This window comes from Megascapheus bottae, chromosome 3 (assembly GCF_031878675.1).
Source record: "Megascapheus bottae isolate mThoBot1 chromosome 3, mThoBot2.hap1, whole genome shotgun sequence".
Classification (NCBI taxonomy): domain Eukaryota; kingdom Metazoa; phylum Chordata; class Mammalia; order Rodentia; family Geomyidae; genus Megascapheus; species Megascapheus bottae.
The window spans coordinates 73,305,335-73,324,636 of NC_143511.1; the positions used below are offsets into that span (position 1 = coordinate 73,305,335).

Genomic DNA, 19,302 nt, shown 5'->3' on the forward strand with positions numbered 1-19,302 from the left:
ATTTTTTAAGACATGAAGACCTTTTAGCCTGGCACCTGTAATTCTAGCCACTTAGGTTCACATCTGTAATCCTAGCTACTCAGGAGGCTAACTAAGATCACAGTTTGAAGCCTGCTTGGGCAGAAAACTCTGTAAGACTTTTATCTTTAATTATCAGCAAATATCTGGAAGTGCACATTTTGCTCCAGTGGTAGAGCATCTGCCTTGAGCAAAAAAGCAAACACCCAGTATTAGAACAACACCCTCAGAAAAAGCAACAAAAACAAAAAAAGAAAATCTCAGCTCTTATTATCCTATAACATTGCATTGGAGGGCTTAGCAATACTAAAAACACAACAAGCCAAATGTATTTACAGTATCCACTGTGAGAAAACACATGAGAGTGTAAAAAGAGTGGGAATGTGGCTTAGTGGTAGAGTGCTTACCTAGCATGCATGAGGCCCTGGGGTTGATTCTTCAATACCATATAAACAAACAAACAAACAAGAATATATCCATCTTTAAGACTGGCATGGAAGAACATTTGATAAACTGGTTTCCACTTGCTCAAGTGGAAGTGCTCTCTCTTTCTTCCACTTGAGAGAGAGAGAGAGAGAGAGAGAGAGAGAGAGAGAGAGAGAGAGAGAGAGAGAGAGAGAATAGACTCCACTTTATAGTTAGTGTGGTAGTACCTAAAGCAAGGCTCTTAAAAGTTTCCATCTACAATAGCAACAATTCACAGTAATAATGCCTTCCATATGCACAGCCCTTCATGCTGCCTAAACTATAAAACAACTTGAGTACAATCCCTTACCTGACCCAAAACATGATTCTGAAAGAGCCAGCCTGTATACGCTACTTCCAAAGAATCTCCATTTTCTACAGCAGGACCCTCTGCCACAACAAGGTCCTGAGAGACTACTGCATCCAAGGAAGGGGTGCTGTTGCATTTGGCAATGCATACCTAAAATTAAAAAAATCAGAGCAGCATACATTTGATTTAACCTTCTAAGAACTTATCCCATTATCATAACTGCTCTTTCTCAAACTGTTACACTCACAGAACAGATTATAGTTTAGAAGTAAACCATTGCAAAGCCTATGATGCTTTGGAATGTGATATCAAGAACCAAAAAGCCTAAAAGCATGGCTTTGGAGGCAGCATGTCTGAATATATATACCTGGTACATGCACTGCCAGTGCTTAACTCTGCCTGTGATAAGTTGATCACCATGCAATCAACATTCCTCATTTGTAAAATGAAAAGAAAAAAAAAACTCCTCTGCATATCTTATATAGGGTATTGATGAAAATTACAAGGAGTTAACACAAATAGAATAATTAGCAATGCATCTGGGAAAAATAGCAACTACCAAATAAGCATTAGTAAATGAAACCGATTTACTGTCTCAATATTTGGGTTTATGAAAAAAAGGGGGAATCTCTAAATAATTTAAAAGGGTCAAGGTTCAAAGCCAGTCCAGGCAAAAAGTTCATGATACCACATGTCAATAGTAAGCTAGATGTGGTGGTATACACCTGACATTCCAGCTACACAGAAAGTATAAGTAGGAGAATCAATTAAAGTTGGCCGGGGCAGAAGGCAAGATTCTATTTTTAAATAATTAATTAATTAAAATTAATAATGGGAGCCAGGAGCTCATAGATCATGCTGTAATCCTAGCTATGCAGGACGCTGAGACCTGAGAAATGAGGTTCAAAGATAGACAGGTAGGAAAGTCTTCCTTGAACAGGAAAGCTAAAAGACAGTACCCAGGCCCTGAATTCAAGCCCCAGTATGGGCACCAAAAAATTAAAAATAATGAAAGCAAAAATTTGGACTGGAAAAGAAGTGTGGGCTAAGTGGTAGAGTATCTGTCTACCAAGTACAAGGCCCTGAGTTTAAATCCCAATACTATAAAAATAAATAAATAAAAGACTTCTAAAGATAATCCTCAGAACTCAACTTACTACCAACTACTGATACAGCCATAGTAGTACAGATCTTATGCTTGTCATTAACAAAATATAGCAGATATATTTTTGCCATATATTTCCTAAAACTGAGACCTGAACAAGTGCTCTAGCTTTGCACAGGAAACAGAAAGTATCACCTGCTTATTGAATTCCACAGCAGCCTTTTCAGACTCAAACATGATGGACCAATTTTGTCTCTGGTCATCATAAAAGGTGCTATAGTTATTGGGCCGAACCTGTGAGGGGGAAAATGGGATAATTGAAGCACAAGCAACACTGTTGGTAAATCTGTAAACTCAAAGGACCTGACTCAACTGGACCTGTGGAGAAGTATCAAGGACCCTTCTTCTTCCCTCCCACCATCCACACACCACCCTCTCGTCCTGTCCCTGAAGACAACCAAGAGTCCTTTCTGAAAGGCTCTGCTTGCTGATGCCTAGATCCAACCTACCAGCTATGTTCAGACCCCTCTTTCCTGCAAGCCTATCCCAAAGGAACTATTGATTCCATTATGGGGAAATCTTACCACCAGCTCAAAGTTCAGATGAATCCTTGCAACAGTAACTGGCTGTTGTTGACTGATATAAAGGAGAATCCTGTACTGTATTCAAACAATATAGGCAGAAAAGGAAAAGAACAAGTTAAAAGGCAATACAAAATCAGCAGTAAGACATAGGCTCCTGCTTCATACAGTTATAAATCCTAAAACTCTGTACTTTCTTCTCTCTCTCTCTCTCTTTTTTTTTTTTTGCCAATCTTGGGCTTAAGCTCAGGGCCTGAGGACTGTCCTTGGATTTTTCTCAAGGCTAGAACTCTACCACTTGAGCCTCAGCACCACTTCTGGCTTTTTCTAAGTATGTGGTATCAAGGAATCGAACCTGGGTCTTCGTGCATGCTAGGCAAGCACTCTATCACTAGGCCAAACTCCTGGTCCAAAACTCTGTACTTTCTAAGTTTAGATTTTAGACCTTCTCTTAAAATTTTAGATTTTGGCCAAACACTGGTGGCTCATGCCTATAGCCCTAGAGTTCTGAGGATCAAGGTTCCAAGCCAGCCTAGACAGACAAATCCATCAGACTCTTATCTTCACCTAACCAACAAAATGCCAGAAACAGAGGTGTGGCTCACATGGTACAGCACCAGCTTTTGAGCAGAAAAAGCCCTGGGACAGTACCCATACCCTGAGTTCAAGCTCTAATACAGTCATCATTAAAAAGAAAAAAAAAAGACACTTTAGATTTTAAATTATAATTTTAACTTCTCACTCTTCGTTTAATTTTTTTCTTTGGGCTTATTCTTTAATGGTAATTAGCAATGCCTTTATTAGTATTTCCTTTTTCCTTGCTAAAGGCTATTTGAATACTATAACATCACAAACAAGTCTAGATTTAGAGGGAGGGAGGGAGGAAGGAAGGAAATGGGAAATTGATTTGAACACTAGTAGTAATTGAGAATAAGTTATTATTGTTTACTTCTATTAGGTATGATAGCCTTGTTCTTAATCATCTTATCTTCTAGAGTTGCATCCTAAAGAATTTATAGCTGAAATTGTGTTGGAAATTTGTTCAAATTAATCTGAGTGGGAAAAAGAGAAGTTGGGGTTACAGATAAAAGATGAATTATTGTTTTAGTTTAATAATGAAAATCTGTACTTTCAATATGCAAGTTCTACTGTTTCATATGTGCTATAAATTAAGCATTTTCTTTTTTGTTTTTAAGATAATGAATATGATTTGTTATGTCAGCTACTCTAAACAAGTCATCTTATCTCTCTGCCTGAGTATCTCTGAGGAACATGGACTCCACGTTCTCTGGACCTCTGAAACACGAGAATTTCTTATGCTTATCTCAGCAGCGTTATAAATGCTACAGAGCAGTATTTGAAGCCAGACAGACCACAAAGTTGTCCATTCTGGGCTTTTATCCACATGTATTTTATCCCTATCATTTCACTAGGACCAAGTGCCCAGTCTTATTTTCAAGCTTTCCAAAAGAATAAAAACATAATACTCTAGGTAGAACAATGAATATTCATTAACTATCAAACAAAAAAAAGTACTCTTGATAAATTACGTAAAGCTTCCTAAATTTTTAAACTCAGACCATATCACAAAAGGGATATCTAAAGTAAACATTTTATTTATTTTTTCATTCTGTAAATTGAGTGTCTGTCCATACTTTTTAATTTAATTTTTTTATTGTACTGTATAGAGGGGTTATAGTTATATTCGCCAGATAGAAGGTGCATTACTTCTCACACCTTGATACCCCTTCTCATGTTTTTGTCCCCATTTCCCTCCCTCCACCCCCTCCCAATTAAACAATTTAAATGATTAGATTGTTTTAATACCTACTAGTAAGTGAACACTTACATTTACAATACCTTAATATTATATATTAACCTTCATGGCTAATCATCATTTTAATCCTCTGACCCCTGAGACTCCGAGCCAGCCCAGATAAATAACCAGCTCACTGGTTATGTGGTGGACAGGGGAACAGACATAAAATATGGGATACTCACATCTTTGGCTGTGTGGTTGCCCAGGACTGCAGCACCAAATTTGCCCTGCTTTACGTACTGACCATTTATGCTGTTGAAAAAAAAAAAAGCAAGCAGGTATTAATACTCCTCTAAAATATGCAGAATCAACTCTCTTTTCAGGAACACAGAAGTTGGGATCTAGTCATTGGGTCTCTAGAAAAAGAACCAAGGTGAACAGTTTCTAAAGCTCATATAACTTCTTGCCTCTTTAAGTATCTAGCATTCATGGTTTTCAGTGGAGTAGCTTTCTTTGAGAGGAAAGTGCTTAAAGAATAAACAAAACAACCACTCTGCAAGTTTACATGGTGAAATCATGAAAAGTAAAATATGAAGAGGCTTAAGGGTGCTTTTTCTGTAGAAGGACTAAGAAGCTAGTTAGCGATGAGTGGAGACTTTGGGAGAAAAAAAGAAAACGAACTACAGATCCCTTCCCTCCCTCCTCCAGCTTCACAGAGCTTTCTTTCTTAGCTACTTACTACCGGTAAGCATGGACTGCTGTTGCAACCAGGACTGCAGAAGTGCCTGTGGGAGCTGGGGCTGGTTTTGGTGGTGTCTGATTTCCTGAACATGAAGAAAACAGAAGTGACACTGATCTTAAATGTTTAGCTTCAAAAATTTACACTTTGCAATTAGGGCTATAATGTTTTCATGATCATTACTCTCACTTGATCTACAAAACAGTACTTGTCTGCTGAGGAAGCAACAATATGAGTGCCCCAGTGTGGTACACATGATAGCAACAAACCTAGTATTAGAACCCAGGACTCAAACTTCTGTGCAATATAGTACAAATAGAAGAGTTTTTTGGCCTGAACAAGAAGTACTATATAGTAATATGGTTACACTCTATCTGCTTTTTATTTTCTCTCCAATATTAGGGCAGCTTTGATATATATATATATATATATATATTACACACACATATATATATAATTTCCTTTTCTTATACTACTGGCATTGGAAATTTAGAGTGATATTTAAATCATACCCATTACTAATGTCAATGTTCTGAAATAGCATACTAAGGCTAAATGCTTTAAATTATTATTTATTTTTTATTTTTGGCCAGTCCCAGGGCTTAAGCTCAGGGCCTGAGCACTGGCTTAGGCTTTCTCAATGCTAGAACTCTACCACTGGAGCCACAGCATCACTTCTGGCTTTTTTCAATATGTGGTACTGAAGGATTAAATCCAGGTCTTCATTCATGCTAGGCAAGCACTCAATGACTAGGCCAAACTCCCAGCCAAATTATTATTATTTTTAAGATAGGGTCTCATGCCAGGCATGATGACTCACACCTTTAGTGCCTGCCTTGGACCAGGGACTAAATTCCAAGAGATTAGCTATGTAGCTGTGACTCAAGTTGTAGAATGCCATCCTTAAGTAAAAAAAGCCAACCAAGAGTTCAAAGCACTGCACTGACGCCCCAACACTGGCATACATACACAAAATTAATGGTACATCTGATATCTTTTCTTTCATGAACCACATTATAAACATTTCTCCATGCTGTTCAAAGCTACATGAAATACTATGACTATCACAATTTACCTAGGTCCTTATTACTTGATAGTTCTTTGGGCTATTTTCAGTATTTTTCTCTATTGTATATAATGTTTTGAAGAACATTCTTCAAATACCTATTTTTTACATACCCCTTCTACTCTATCACTTGAGCTGCATTTCAACTTCTAGCTTTTTGCTGGTTAATTGCAGTTAAGTCTTGCCAGAGCCAGTGGCTCATGCCTATAATTAATTCTAGCTACTCAGGAGGTTGAAATCTGCGATCACAGTTTGAAGCCAGCCCAGACAGGAAAGTCTGTGACATTCTTATCTCCAATAAACAGCTCAGAAAAAGCCAGAAGTGGCAGTGTGGCTTAAGTGGTAGAGCAGCAGACTTGAGCACAAAGAGGCTCAGGAATAGCATCTAAGTCCTGAGTTCAAATCCCAGGACAGGCAAAAAAAAAAGTCTCCTGGAATTGTCTGTCCAGGCTATCTTCAAACCAAGATTCTCACATCTCAGCCTTCTGAGTAAGTAGGATTATACCAACAGGAGCCACTAGAGCCCCGTATGCACTCTCCAGTTACGTGAAATATTACAATAAACCTCTTCTCCAGAAAAAAAATAATAACAAACAGTATGTAAGGCCAAAGTTAAGATTATCTGGACAAGAATGGAGCACTGAGTAAAGTTACTGTTTTCCAAGGCCAGCCTGCAATTCTCCTTTAATAGTTTAGCTTCTTCTAGGGAACTCAGGCCAAGATGACCCTATCCTGGAGAGGGAAGGCTGTTTGTAGACTTGCCAGATGGATACATGGGCCAGATGTGATAAGTGTGTGAGCTTCTCCTAAGCTCAGCATTCCTCCCTCTAAAATTACTTGCAAAGATTGTGGACTTCGCTCTCAGCAGGTAATTGTTGTGGGTTTGTTTTTTTTTTTTGTCCTGAGTAAAGTATTGCTAAATTACAGTTTCCTTTTTCATGGGATAAAAATGTGTGTATAAGGGGGGAGGAGGGAAATGGGGACAAAAAACGTAAGAAGGATTATCAGTGTGTGAGAAGTAATGCACCTACATCTGGCAAATGTAACTGTAACCCTTCTATACATTACCTCAATAATAAAAAAATAAAATTAAAAAATGTGTATATGTATGCATATATGCATGGCTATATTATATAGACACATAGGTATATACTCCATAACCATAACTGAATCTTCACCACTTGTCACTTTCCCTTGAATCCTATTACCCGCCTTGCCACTTTCTCCTTTTCTCCTCTCTCCTCTCTCTCTCCCTCCCTTCTGCCACTAGAACCTGGCTAATTTTGTCTTTTTTTTTTTTTGGTGAGTCATGGGGCCTGAACTTTGGGTCTGGGTACTGTCCCTGGGCTCTTCAGCTCAAGGATACCACCCTACCCCTGGAGCCTAAGCCCCACTTCCCCTTTTCTAGAGATTAATTGGAGATAAGAGTCTCATGGTCTTTAGTGTCAGGGCTGGCTTTGAACTGTGATCCTCAGATCTCAGCATCCTGAGTAGTTAGGATTACAGGGGTGAGCCACTGCAGCAGGGTAATTTTGTCTTTTGACAATGCTATTGAGGTGACTTAGGCTCAGGCTCTAGGATGGAGCTAGTAATAAGAAAAATGGAAAGTTGTAGCTTTCAGCTGTTCTCACCAATCTCTAGACAAGGTAGGCTGGAGATCGAACTCTAGAAAATGTCCTGGAGGACAAGAGCTGAAGAACTTCTGGGTTCTAGAATCTTTCTTTCTTTCTTTCTGGTTCTAGAATTTCTTCCTTCCTTCCTTCCTTTCTCTTTCTTTCTTTCTTCCTTTCTTCCTTCCTTCCTTTCTTTCTTTTTTTCTTTTTCTTTCTTTCAGGTTCTAGAATTTCTTCCTTCCTCCTTCTTTCTTTCTTTCTTTTTTTCTTTCTTTCTTTCTTTCTCTATAGAAGACTTGGAGGAACATTACACCCAGAGAGGTCCTGGGAGATCTGTACTCTCTTACCACAACATATCTTGCCATATTTATCTCCTTATCTGACTGTTCATCTGAATCTTTATCATCTTTTATAAGAAACCATCAAACATAAGAAAATGTTTCCCTGAGTTCTGTGAGCCATTCTAGCCAATTAATTAAACATAAGGAGGGGGAATCATAGGAACCCTGGTTTGTGGCTGGTCAGTAAGAATTTAGATTTGTGATAGTTTTATGGAATGAAGTCCTCAATCTGATACTATCTTCAGGAATATCACCTAAGCACTGATTTAGGTATAGGGTACTCACTTCAAGATCACTGGAGAATTATTCTGTATGTGGAGGAAACTCCTACACAGTAAAGGGAAAAGAGTGAGCTCCTAACACAGGCCAAACATAAGAAGTCTGTAGCAAATACTCAACTCTGAGCACTGATGGTTAGCCTCAGCGCTAGCACTGTGCCTAACATGTAAAAGATACTCAATACTTAAATCTTCATTTGACAACTACATAATTTAATGTCCCTTACCATCTGCTCTCCTTGGGGCTATTCTTATCAATACTTCATTCCTTATCAGGGTCTTACACAAAAACAAGGAAGTGTAAAGAATAAAAGCTGCAGAGTCTGTCAGATCAGAGTTCAACTTTCAACTCTGTCACTTATTAGTGGGATTTTGTTTGTTTGCTTGTTTGTTTTGGTACTGGAGAATGAACCCTGGCCTTGCTCATGTAAGCCAAACATCCTACCACTTGAGTCACGTTCCTAGGTCTATATCACTTATTAATGTTGACCTTAGAAAACCCTAAACCTTTGTGGGCCTCAAAATTCTGGTAAAGCCAGGCATCAGTGGCTCATTCCTATAATACTAGCGACTCAAGAATCTGAGGATTGAAGATTGAAGCCCACCCAGGCAGGCAGGACAATGTAAGATTCTTATCTCTAACTAACCATCAAAAAACCAGAAGTGGTAGAGCACCAGCCTTGAGCAAAAAGAAAGCTAAGGAACAATGCATATGCAGGCATAGCCACTGGACAGTGTTCATTTAAAGTGCCTTGGGCAGTTTTAGAGTGGTGGCCAAATGGGACAGAAAAGCTTCCCTGTAACCCTACCCCATCAATTTCCACCTGAGCTGCTACAGCACAGAATCACAGAATTCAGGATATCCACTAATGATGGTGGGCTTACTCAGGCTGGTCAAGGATACATGATATAGCATATCACTGTCAGAAAGATTGTTTATCATTCCAACTAACCTGTTAAAGCCCAACTCTAATGCTTCCTAACTTACCTGTTGCTGTTGTTCCTTGGCCTTTCTTAGGCTGCTTTGGGGCTGTATACTGAAAGAATTCATTTCCTTGGCCAGAAGTTGTATCATCCAATCCAAAAAGAGAGGCCAATCTGGCACTGTTAGTAGAAAATGAAAATAAATTTTCATTGAACATATTCTGAGCATGGAATCATAATAAAAGTTGCTCATCTTCAAAACTGAATGATTAAATGGCCTCCTGACAGTATATCCCACCAACTCAACACTGGAACTGACAGTAGCAGGGGTCTGAAATCAAGACTGTATTTCGTGATCTGAAATTATCAGCTGACTTAACCTCCAACCCCGTCTGATATTATTTCCAAAATATTTCCCAAACTCATTCTCCTTATTGTCACTTCCCCAGGCCAGGCCTTCATTACCTCTATCTAGTTTCAATGACACAACAACTTCCTGATCCATCTCCCATCCTCAGTCTTGTCTGCTTCTTATCTCTTCTCCTAACTGCACCTACCTACGAGTGGTCTTTGTCAATAATATCTCCCTATTACCAAGATAAAAATCCAAACTCCACAAGACAGCTTTACAAAGTCCTTCAAGTTTTTACCATCCCTTATTTCCCTACCTTCATACTTGGCAATTTCTCATCTTCAACTGAGTGCTAGAACTACTGTGAGGAACTTTGTATTTCTCACACAAGGCTTTGTTTTCCCTTCTCCCACTCCAACTCAGGACTTCATATATGGGCCTCATATATGCTAGGCAAGTTCCCTTAATCACACGTTTTGCCTAACGTAAGATCTTTCAAATTCTAGCTTTTAGACACTCTGTTCTCTCTACCTGAAATATTCCCTGTATTCCTTCTCTCCCCAGAAGTTATTTGTAAATTTAGGTTACATGATCACCCTAGGGCTTCTGAAGTTCTCCATATTTTATTCATTCAAGACATCACATTAAGTATTAGGTGTACACTGATGAGAATAACGGGATTCTATTTTCAAGGAGTATTTAATCTAATGAGAGGATCAGATATTAAGTAATATATGAGTTTAAATTATAAGTAATGTAGCAGGGGCAACAGTTATATGGCACTATGATCCATAAGACCAATAGAACTTACCAGTCATTTACCAAGTAACAGATAATTGACTGTGTATTAAAATCACCACTTGATTGTATGTTTTGCTTATGGTCTGGCATATTGTATGTTTCACTGAATGTTTTATGTCTCCTCCAAGAAAAGCATGTGTTGGAATCTTAATTCACAATCCAACAGTGTTTGGAGGCAGGAAGGTCACACAATGCCTACCACTGAATTATAAAATGGCTTGATTTGCAACAAAAAGACTCTCCCAGATGTTGGTACCTTGATATTAGAGGACTTTCCTGTCCCCAGAGCTGTGAGAAATATAGTTCTTTTCCTTATAAATTCCCTACTCTGTGGTACTCTGGTATAGCAACACAAAATTGACTAATACAATAATGAATTCAAAGTCTAGGCTAGCTTAAGCTCATCTTCTCCAAAAGCATTCTTAATTTGGCTATGTAAATATTCTAATACACTTTCTTTTGACTTTTTGGGGTCTTATTTGCCAATTCTGGGGCTGGAACTCAGCGCCTGGACACTATTCCTGAGCTTCAAGGCTAGCACTCTACTACTGGAGCCACAGCATCACTTCCAGTTCTTTCTGTTTATGTGATACTCAGGAATTGAATCCACAGTTTCATGCATGTTAGGCAAGCACTCTACTACTAAGCCACATTCCCAGCCTTGGTCATTTTTTTTAACAACTTATACATTAACACGTATATCAATATTTTGCAAAATAAATTCAAAATGATATAAAGCTATTACCTTGTTTTCTCAAAGAACGTAGGATAAGTTTCCTATAAATGGGGCCAAAATGTTTAAGGTCCAAGAAAATTTAAAAGAGATTGCAAATGAAATACTTGAAGGAGAGTAGAGCTGGCTTAAATAAGACATTAAAAATACTCATGGAATTAAGAAGAAACCAAGATTTCTCCTTTTACCCAGTGCAATCTAGGCAGATTCCTTAGGAGTAAAATTTTAAGAAAATTTGGCAAAGTCTTTTTTTGGGGGGAGGGGGAGGGTGAGTGGTCTGGGATTTGAACTCAGGGCCTGGGCACTGTCCTTGAACTTATTTTGCTTTACCACTTAAGCCACAGCTCCATATTCTTTTTTTTTTTTTTTTTTTTGCCAGTCCTGGGTTTGAGCTCAGGGCCTGAGCACTGTCCTTGGACTTTCTCAAGACTAGAGCTCTACCACTTGAGTCTCAGCACCACTTCTGGCTTTTTTCTATGTATGTGGTACTGAGGAATTGAACCTGGGTCTTCGTGCATGCTTAGGGAAGCACTCTACCACTAGGCCAAACTCCCAGCCCCATTTCTAACTTTTTTTTTTTTTTAAAGAGCTGAGGACCGAACTCAAGGCCTTGTACTTGCAGGGCAAGGGCTCTTCCGCTGAGCTAAATCCTCAACTCATTTTTTGACAGTTAAATGGAGATAAGAGTTTCTTGAACTTTCCTACCTGGACTGGCTTCAAGCTGTGATCCTCAGATCTCAGATGCCTGAGTAGCTAGGATTGCCTGGCTGGTAATGTTTTGTTTTGTTTAAATTAAAGAATTTATTAACATTGATTTTTACATCATATTTTAAATGACTTATTTAACAAACAAGTATTCAGTAAGGGAATCTCTATATACAATCACTGGGCAATGCGTTTTTATAGGGAAAAAATTTATGAAACATAATCTAGTTGAGATTTGCTCATAAATGAATAATTGACTTTTAAAAGGAATGTCAAAAGGGGATTGTACAAGGCCCTAGGCTCAATTCCAGCACAACAACAACAAAACAAACCATCCAAGACAAATCACATCATTTTACACATAAGTTATAGAAGTACAAAGAGGGGAGCTGACTTATTCCCCCTACTGTTTAACACTCCTAACTGTGGGAAGAACCAACATTAGAATTTAGGCTTTTAGTCGAGTGTAGTGGCTCACATCTATAATCCTAGCTACTCAGGAGGCTGAGATCTAAGGATGGCAGTTCAAAGCCAGCCTAGGTATGAAAGTCCATGAGACTCTTATCTCCAATTAACCACCAGAAAACCAGAAGCGGCACTGTGGCTGAAATAGTAGAGCACTAGTCTTGAGCTGAAAAGCTCAAGGATAGCACCCAGGCCCAGAGTTCAAGCCCCATGACCCACACACAAAAGAAAAGAATTTAGGCTTTTTCTCTTTCTCTCTCTCCCTCTTTCTTCCTTCCTCCCCCCCCCCTCTCTTTCTTTTTGTGGGTCATGGGACTTAAACTCTAGGCCTGGGCCCTGTTCCAGAGCTCTTCAGCTCAAGTCTACAGCCCTACCCCTTGAACCACAGCTCCACTTTCCGTTTTCTAGTGATTAATTGGAGATAAGAGTTTCTCAGTCTTTAGTGCCCCGGCTGGCTTTCAATCATGATCCTCAGTTCTCAGCCTTGGAGGAGCTAGGATTACAGCTGTGAGTCACTGCACTGGCCTCATTAGGCCAGGAGTTTGTCCTAGTGGTAGAGTGCTTGCCTAGCATGAGCAAAGACCTAGGTTCAATTCCTCCGTACCACATACATAGAAAAAAAGCTGGAAGCAGTGCTGAGACTCAAGTGCTAGCCTGCTAGCCTTGAGGAAAAAGCCCAAGAACAGTGCTCAGGCCCTGAGTTCATGCCCTAAGACTGGCAAAACAAACAGATTTGGCTAGACATACCTACGTATAGTGTAAGGCAACTTTACACATAACTGGCCCTTAAAAATGCTCTCTAAACTGAATGGTTCACATCTCTAACCCTAGCTACTGGATAGAAAAGTCCATGCAACTCAAAGTGGAGGTATAGTTACATTGGTAGAACATGTCTTGAGCAAGAAAAGCAAAAACAAAAACAAAAAACAAGCTGGGTACTCATGCCTATAATCCTAGCTACTCAGGAGGCTGAGATCTGAGGACCTAGGTTCAAAGCCAGCCCAGACACTAAAGACAGTGAGATTTTTTTTTGTTTTGTTTTGTTTTTTGCCAATCCTGGGCTTGAACTCAGGGCCTGAGCACTGTCCTTGGACTTTCTCAAGGCTAGAGCTCTATCACTTGAGCTTCAGCAACACTTCCAGCTTTTTTCTATGTATGAGGTACCAAGGAATTGAACCTGGGTCTTTGTACATGCTAGGCAAGCACTCTACCACTAGGCCAAACTCCCGGCCCCAAGATAGTGAGACTCTTATTTCCAATTAACCACTAGAAAACCAGGACTGTAGCTCGAGGGGTTCAGTGGTAGCTTTGAGCTGAAGCCCTCAGGGACAGCACAGCTGCATGAACGACAAAACAAAACAAAAATGAAAAACAAACAAGAGCTTAGGTCTTGAGTGCAAATCACAGTACCACACACACACACACACACACACACACACACACACACACACAATTTTAAGCACCTTTGTATGGTTATAGGTGGTTCACACCTATAATCCTAGTTACTGAAGAGTTGCAGGTTCAGAGGAATGTGGTTTAAAAGAGCCCAGGCAGCAAATTTTGTGATACACCATCTCCAAAATAATCAGCAAAAAGCAGATCTGGAATAGTAGAACACCAGCTGAGCTAGCACAATACCCTGAGATTAACTCAGTATTACAAAAAGAAGAAAGAGAAAGGGAGAGGAGGGAAAGAGAGGGAGCAAGAAGGAGAGAGAGGAAGGAAGGGAGGAAGGGAGGGAGGGAGGGAGGGAGGGAGGGAGGGAGAAAAAGAGAGAGGGGGGGTAAGCATGAGTTAGGTTCTAGTGGCTCATATCTGTAATCTGGGTTGCTACTCAGCAGGCTAGAATCTGAGGATTGTGGTTAGAAGCCAGTCTGAGCAGGAAAATCTGTGGTACTCTTATCTCTAATAAACTGCCAAAAAAAAGAAAAAAATGCTGGAAGTGAAATTGTGGCTTCAGTAGTAGAGCACTAGCCTTAAGCAAAAAAGCTCAGAAATAGTGTCTCAGGACTAGGACAAAAACAAGACTAGGACTAGGTCTAGAAATTGTGTCAAATGTTAGGACTAGGACAAAAAATAAAATAGGCATGAAGTTGGGCACCACTGATTCATGCCAGTAATCCTATCTACTGGAGAGGATGAGCTCTAAGGACCAAAGTTCAAACCCAGGCTAAGCAGCAAAATTATGAAACTCTTATCTCCAATTAACCACCGAAAAGCAAGTAGTGGGACTGTGGTTGAAGTAGTAGAGCATTAGCCTTGAGTACAAAAGTTCCAGACCCTGAGTTCAAGCCTCAGGATCAGTTAAAAAAAATACTAGGCATGATTGCTCATATCTATAATCTCAATTATACAAGAAGCTGAGACAAAAGGATCACTTGAGCCCAAGGATTCTAGGCTAACCTGGGTAACACAGTGAAACCCTGCCTAAAACCAAAATAAAACAAAACCAAGGGGTACTGACCAAGATTCATTGTATTCATATACTACACTGTTGAATGTCAACTCCTTTGTACAATTAAAGATACAATTTAAAATAAAAACAAAACAAAACAAAAAAACCAAGGGCTACTGGTAGAGTGCTTACCTAATATGCACAAAGACCCGGGTTTGATTTCTCCACATACATAGAAAAAAGCTGGAAGTGTTGTTGCTTAGGGGTAGAGCTCTAGCCTTGAGAAAAGTCCAAGGACAGTGCTCAGACACTGAGTTCAAGCCCCACAACTGGCAAGAAAAAAAAAAAACTTAAAAAAAAAAAGAATGCTAACTCCAAAAATAGTTTCTTAGGGGTAAGAACTGTGTCTATTCTGCATTGAAGCCAAATAGCATACCCTTATTAGTCATTTACATTTTTCTTTATTTCAATGTCACCATGGTAGGGAAAGAGCTAAGGCAGGAAAAAAGGAAAAACAAAAAAATAAACAACCAACATGCCTCCTAATTACTAGTTGTAGGTTAACCATAGACTTTCAGAGGCCCAGAAATTCTCAGTCATCTAGACTTATCAGTCATTAGCCATACTAGGCACTGATACTCTCTTTCTCTAATCCTAAATAGGATTAAGTAAGTCATATAGTTAATTCAAGAGACTTGAAGCTTAAGCAAGTTCATTCACAGTAAATTGCGGTAAGAGAGGAACTGAGAACTGCTTGTTCACTGTCATATGTTTTACTTCCTCAGAGACACCAAAGAAAGAATAGCTAAACCACAGAATGCTAATGAAATGTTTCCCACTGTTCATATTAAATTTCACCCCATTTTCCTGGTTACTGTTGGGGAACAACTTATCCATACAGCTTCCTTTCTTAGGGTGTTTTTGTTGTTGTTTTGTTTAATGTCTCAGAACACAGCTACATGCCTAAAGTGTGTTAGGTCCTTGATAAGTCTGCTCCTGCTCAGGAAATCAGACTAGTTGAGCCAGGAAGAGATGGGAATCTAGGAAGAGCACATGACTGTCATTGTCTACTCTGTAACAACATTCAGTCAGCAGTGAACAGTGTCAGGAGAGTCAGGAGTGTTAAAAGTTCCTTTACAGACACTCCTGAATACTTTCACATAATGATTAATTAATGTGAATTTAAAGCTAGAGATGGGGCTTAGTGGTAAAGTACCTGCCTAGCAAGCATAAGGCCCTGAGTTTAATTCTCAGTACTGACCCCCCCCAAAAAAGTACACATAAAATAAATTGAAAAATAGATGAAAAAAAACCCCATTAACTTAAAACATTGACTATACAGCAGGAGGGAGGTGGGATTGAATTGCATTTGTAGTGACAGTTTAGGGTGAAACAGGAAACAAAGTAAGCAGTGAATACCCCAACATAAAACTAAAGTGGAACTAAATGGATACAATCTAAAGTCAAGGCAGGAGTGAATTAAGGTAGTGAGAGAGAAAATAATCCTCAAGGATGGGTAATACCGAGCTAGTAAGTGAGGGCCTAAAGGTCCCTTTTAATATCAGACGAGAGCTGGGTCATTTATTTTATGGCCCTTCATGTATTGAACTCTAGTATGTCTGGAAGCAACTTGAGGGCTTACCACAGCAGCTTACTTAACCATTTTTTAACCTCTTAGCATTTGTAATCCCTCACTCTTCAATGCATCGTTCCTAATGCACAAAACTTGTAAAGCAGATGTTCAAAAAAAAGGCCCTGCGAAGATTATAGAGTGTGGAGCTAACGTGTGCTGGCAGTGCACAAAGGAACATGCCCACTACTGAAAGAGAAAAATGGACAGCCTTACCTCTCTTTAAAGCCTTCTTTGAGGGCCGGAAATAAGGACTACAGTGCCTCACACTGGTTTTAAACCTTGAGAGTTTACAAAACTCAATTTCACAGTTATAATCACGGCCCTTCCTGGGCACTCAATCCAAGCCAGGTACCAGTGCCATGCAGAAATGAACAAAATAAGCAGTGCCTGTTCTGTCAGGACTTCCATGTGAGCAGGCTGGATGTGCAAAGGCAGACCCACTCACTGGTGGGGAATAAGGAAAAGGAAGCAGTATGCCCTGCTGTAGAAGGGGCGCGCACGCTCGCGCACGCGCACACACACACACACACACACACACACACACGCACGTGACGTCTGAAGGAGACTTCGAAGGAGGCTCGGAGCTGACCCACCCAGCGCTTGCTTCTGAAGTGCCATTGCCTCGTTCACAGAAAAGAGAAAGTCTCGTCTAATTGCAGCTCATAGCTTTACGGGCGCCGACTCCCACAAAAACACTTCAGACAGCAGTCACCCCCCTTTCACCGGATACACTGTGTGATTCAGAAAGCGCAAAAAGCCAACCCCAGGGTCATGCTACAATGTCCAAGGGAGATGGCCGGCCCAGAACTCAGCGCTGCGGACGACGCCGGGGTTCGTATTAGAACCAGAATGGGACAAGACCCGGAAGTGAGCAGGAGGCCAGAGGAGACACCGAACCCCCCCGCCCCTCCAAATCGTCCTCCAGGCTGTGCTGGCCAGGCCTTCCGGCCCCCGCCGCTCAGTCACTCACCCGCCGTTCGGCGAGAGGAAGTCGTCCTCGTCCTCCGCACCAAACATCGTGTCGGCTGTCCCCCCCTGTTGCACCTAGGAAGCCGGATGTTCCCACGACCTGTCAGCACCACTGTCGTAAAATGCCGCGGCGGCGCGCTGCTTTCCGGCAGGGCAAATTCGCCCGGTGGCTTCCACGGAGAGGAGAGACTGGACTTAGGCAGGAGGGTGGAGCAAAGGCAAATGAGGAGGCTAGCGCCCCGTGACGTCAGGCCTCTCCAGGCCAGGGAGAGGGGGTGGCGTTCCGAAGCGCTGCGTGTGATTGGGCAGACGGTCCAGGGGGCGGGAGGAGGCGGGGCGAAGGCGGGAATCCTTCGGTGGCCTCTGTGGCAGTTGTAGACACGTCGAGCCTGGCAGAACTCAAAGGGGCTTCTGAGAAGTCGTGAGGGGGGTGACGGGTTGAGATTCTGAGAGGGCGGCGTTGGTGGCAGAACTCGACCTGGGAAGGTAAGGCCTCCCCGCCCCTCTTCCAGTCCTGGCATGTGCACCGTCCTGTCCCCTCCGCGGGACCGGGACCGGGACCCTCCGCCTCTCATCTCTGCTGGGCGGAAGGAGAAAGAATCCGGGACTACAAAGTGGGATCCCCGAGCTTTGGCCTTGACGTACAAGTGGCCGAATCCGCGTTACCTTAGACACGGTGTTTGCTGCCTCAGTTTCCCCATCTCTGCAGCGGGCGGTGTTGCTCGGTACTTTCCTGTGCCGGGTAAGCTTTTCCACTTCAAGAGATCTTCTCCAAGTCCGGTCTCCTCATAATCCCAGAATTTGCACGTAAGGAGACGTAAGAACTAAGTGCTGGAGTGGCTAGTCCGAGGTCACACAGCGTAAAGGGCAAACCGAGTCCTCTGAATCAGGATTTAACGAGCTGGTATCTTGGTCATGAAGCACTGTGTACCGGTTCAGAGTGGTTGTGTATTGCTAGACTATGGCAAAAGGCCCCCCGGGGAGAGTCTCGGTTCTAGAATCCACGCAGGTGAGATACAGAAGAGCCGGGGTGTTCTGGAGGTGGATCATGGAAAAGAGGAAACTTTTAACGCCAGACACGTTCTTGCTTTGATCTGGGTTTCGCTGTGTCCATCCTGCCCCAGTCTTAGGTCACCAGTCGTTGGTGCCAATTTCTCTGCCCACTCTCTATATGTCAGTGTGTCTTTGGTTATCTGGATGCCATTCTTGGGACAGTCTTGGGGTTAGCCCCTGTCTTAGTCAAGGGTAAAAAGATAGTGTGTCAGTGTAGTGACCATTTTCACAGATCTCTCTGGACTTCTTCCTATCCAGACTGTCTCTGACACTTCAGGCGTTCCCTAACTACATGTTTTAATCTATTGGCCTGATATTAAAATGATTGGAAGCTCCTTTCCCAGAGAACTTTGTACCTCTTGGCGCGCCTCCTGTTGCGCTTTTTATTATAGTTTGTGTACTATTGAACTGTGAGTCTTCTTACCCACAAGGGGTTCTCATTCATTTTTTATTAGATTGAATAATGGAATTTATCCTTGTTCCCTTATTTCTTCGTTTACTCTCAGGATTGTTGGGTTTTTGTTATTGTTATTTGTTTTATTTTTGTTTTTCCTATGTGTCCCAGAGAGCCTAGCCATAGAGCTCTTGCCTATTATAGGTAGCTTCCAGAAAGATAAAAATGCTGTAGTGGCTGTGAACTGTCTAGGTTGCTTAGTCTCTTTTGTTAATTCAAGTTGACTGTACTGTTGTCTAAAACTCCAGGGGAGGAGCATGAGAGAAATAGGAGAGTTAGAAATATTACCTAGAGGGCCGAGAGTTTGGCCTAGTGGTTAAAGTGCTTGCCTAGCATGCATGAAGACCCGGGTTCGATTCCTTGGTACCACATACATAGAAAAAAGTCGGAAGTGGTGCTGAGGCTCAAGTGGTAGAGCTCTAGCCTTGAGAAAGGCTAAGGACATTGCTCAGGCCCTGAGCTGAAGCCCAGGACTGGCAAAAAAAAAAAAAGAAATATTACCTATAATTTTGATGGTAAATAAATTATTCCTCTGTATAAATG

General features: G+C 41.2%; 2 protein-coding genes across 5 annotated transcripts in view; one reads left to right on the forward strand and one right to left on the reverse strand.

Annotated features, from left to right (window-relative positions):
- Fkbp15 (FKBP prolyl isomerase family member 15) overlaps positions 1-17,404 on the reverse strand; it is a 50,927-nt gene extending 33,523 nt beyond the window's left edge. For 2 of the 4 annotated variants that reach the window (XM_090330451.1, XM_090330452.1), the window contains exons 1-7: positions 17,254-17,404; positions 9,264-9,379; positions 4,978-5,062; positions 4,481-4,550; positions 2,483-2,557; positions 2,094-2,192; positions 794-943 (exon numbers count right to left, since the gene is read on the reverse strand). In XM_090330451.1, coding sequence (XP_090186577.1) covers positions 794-943; positions 2,094-2,192; positions 2,483-2,557; positions 4,481-4,550; positions 4,978-5,062; positions 9,264-9,379; positions 17,254-17,300 — 642 coding nt within the window. In that variant the 5' untranslated portion in view covers positions 17,301-17,404. The remainder of the gene's footprint in view (positions 1-793; positions 944-2,093; positions 2,193-2,482; positions 2,558-4,480; positions 4,551-4,977; positions 5,063-9,263; positions 9,380-17,253) is intronic. The other 2 variants (XM_090330453.1, XM_090330450.1) reach the window with 2 other exon arrangements.
- Positions 17,405-17,602: 198 nt separating this feature from the next.
- Slc31a1 (solute carrier family 31 member 1) overlaps positions 17,603-19,302 on the forward strand; it is a 31,756-nt gene continuing 30,056 nt past the window's right edge. Inside the window, exon 1 of the mRNA XM_090330457.1 lies at positions 17,603-17,738. The gene's annotated coding sequence lies outside the window, so the exon portion shown is untranslated. The remainder of the gene's footprint in view (positions 17,739-19,302) is intronic.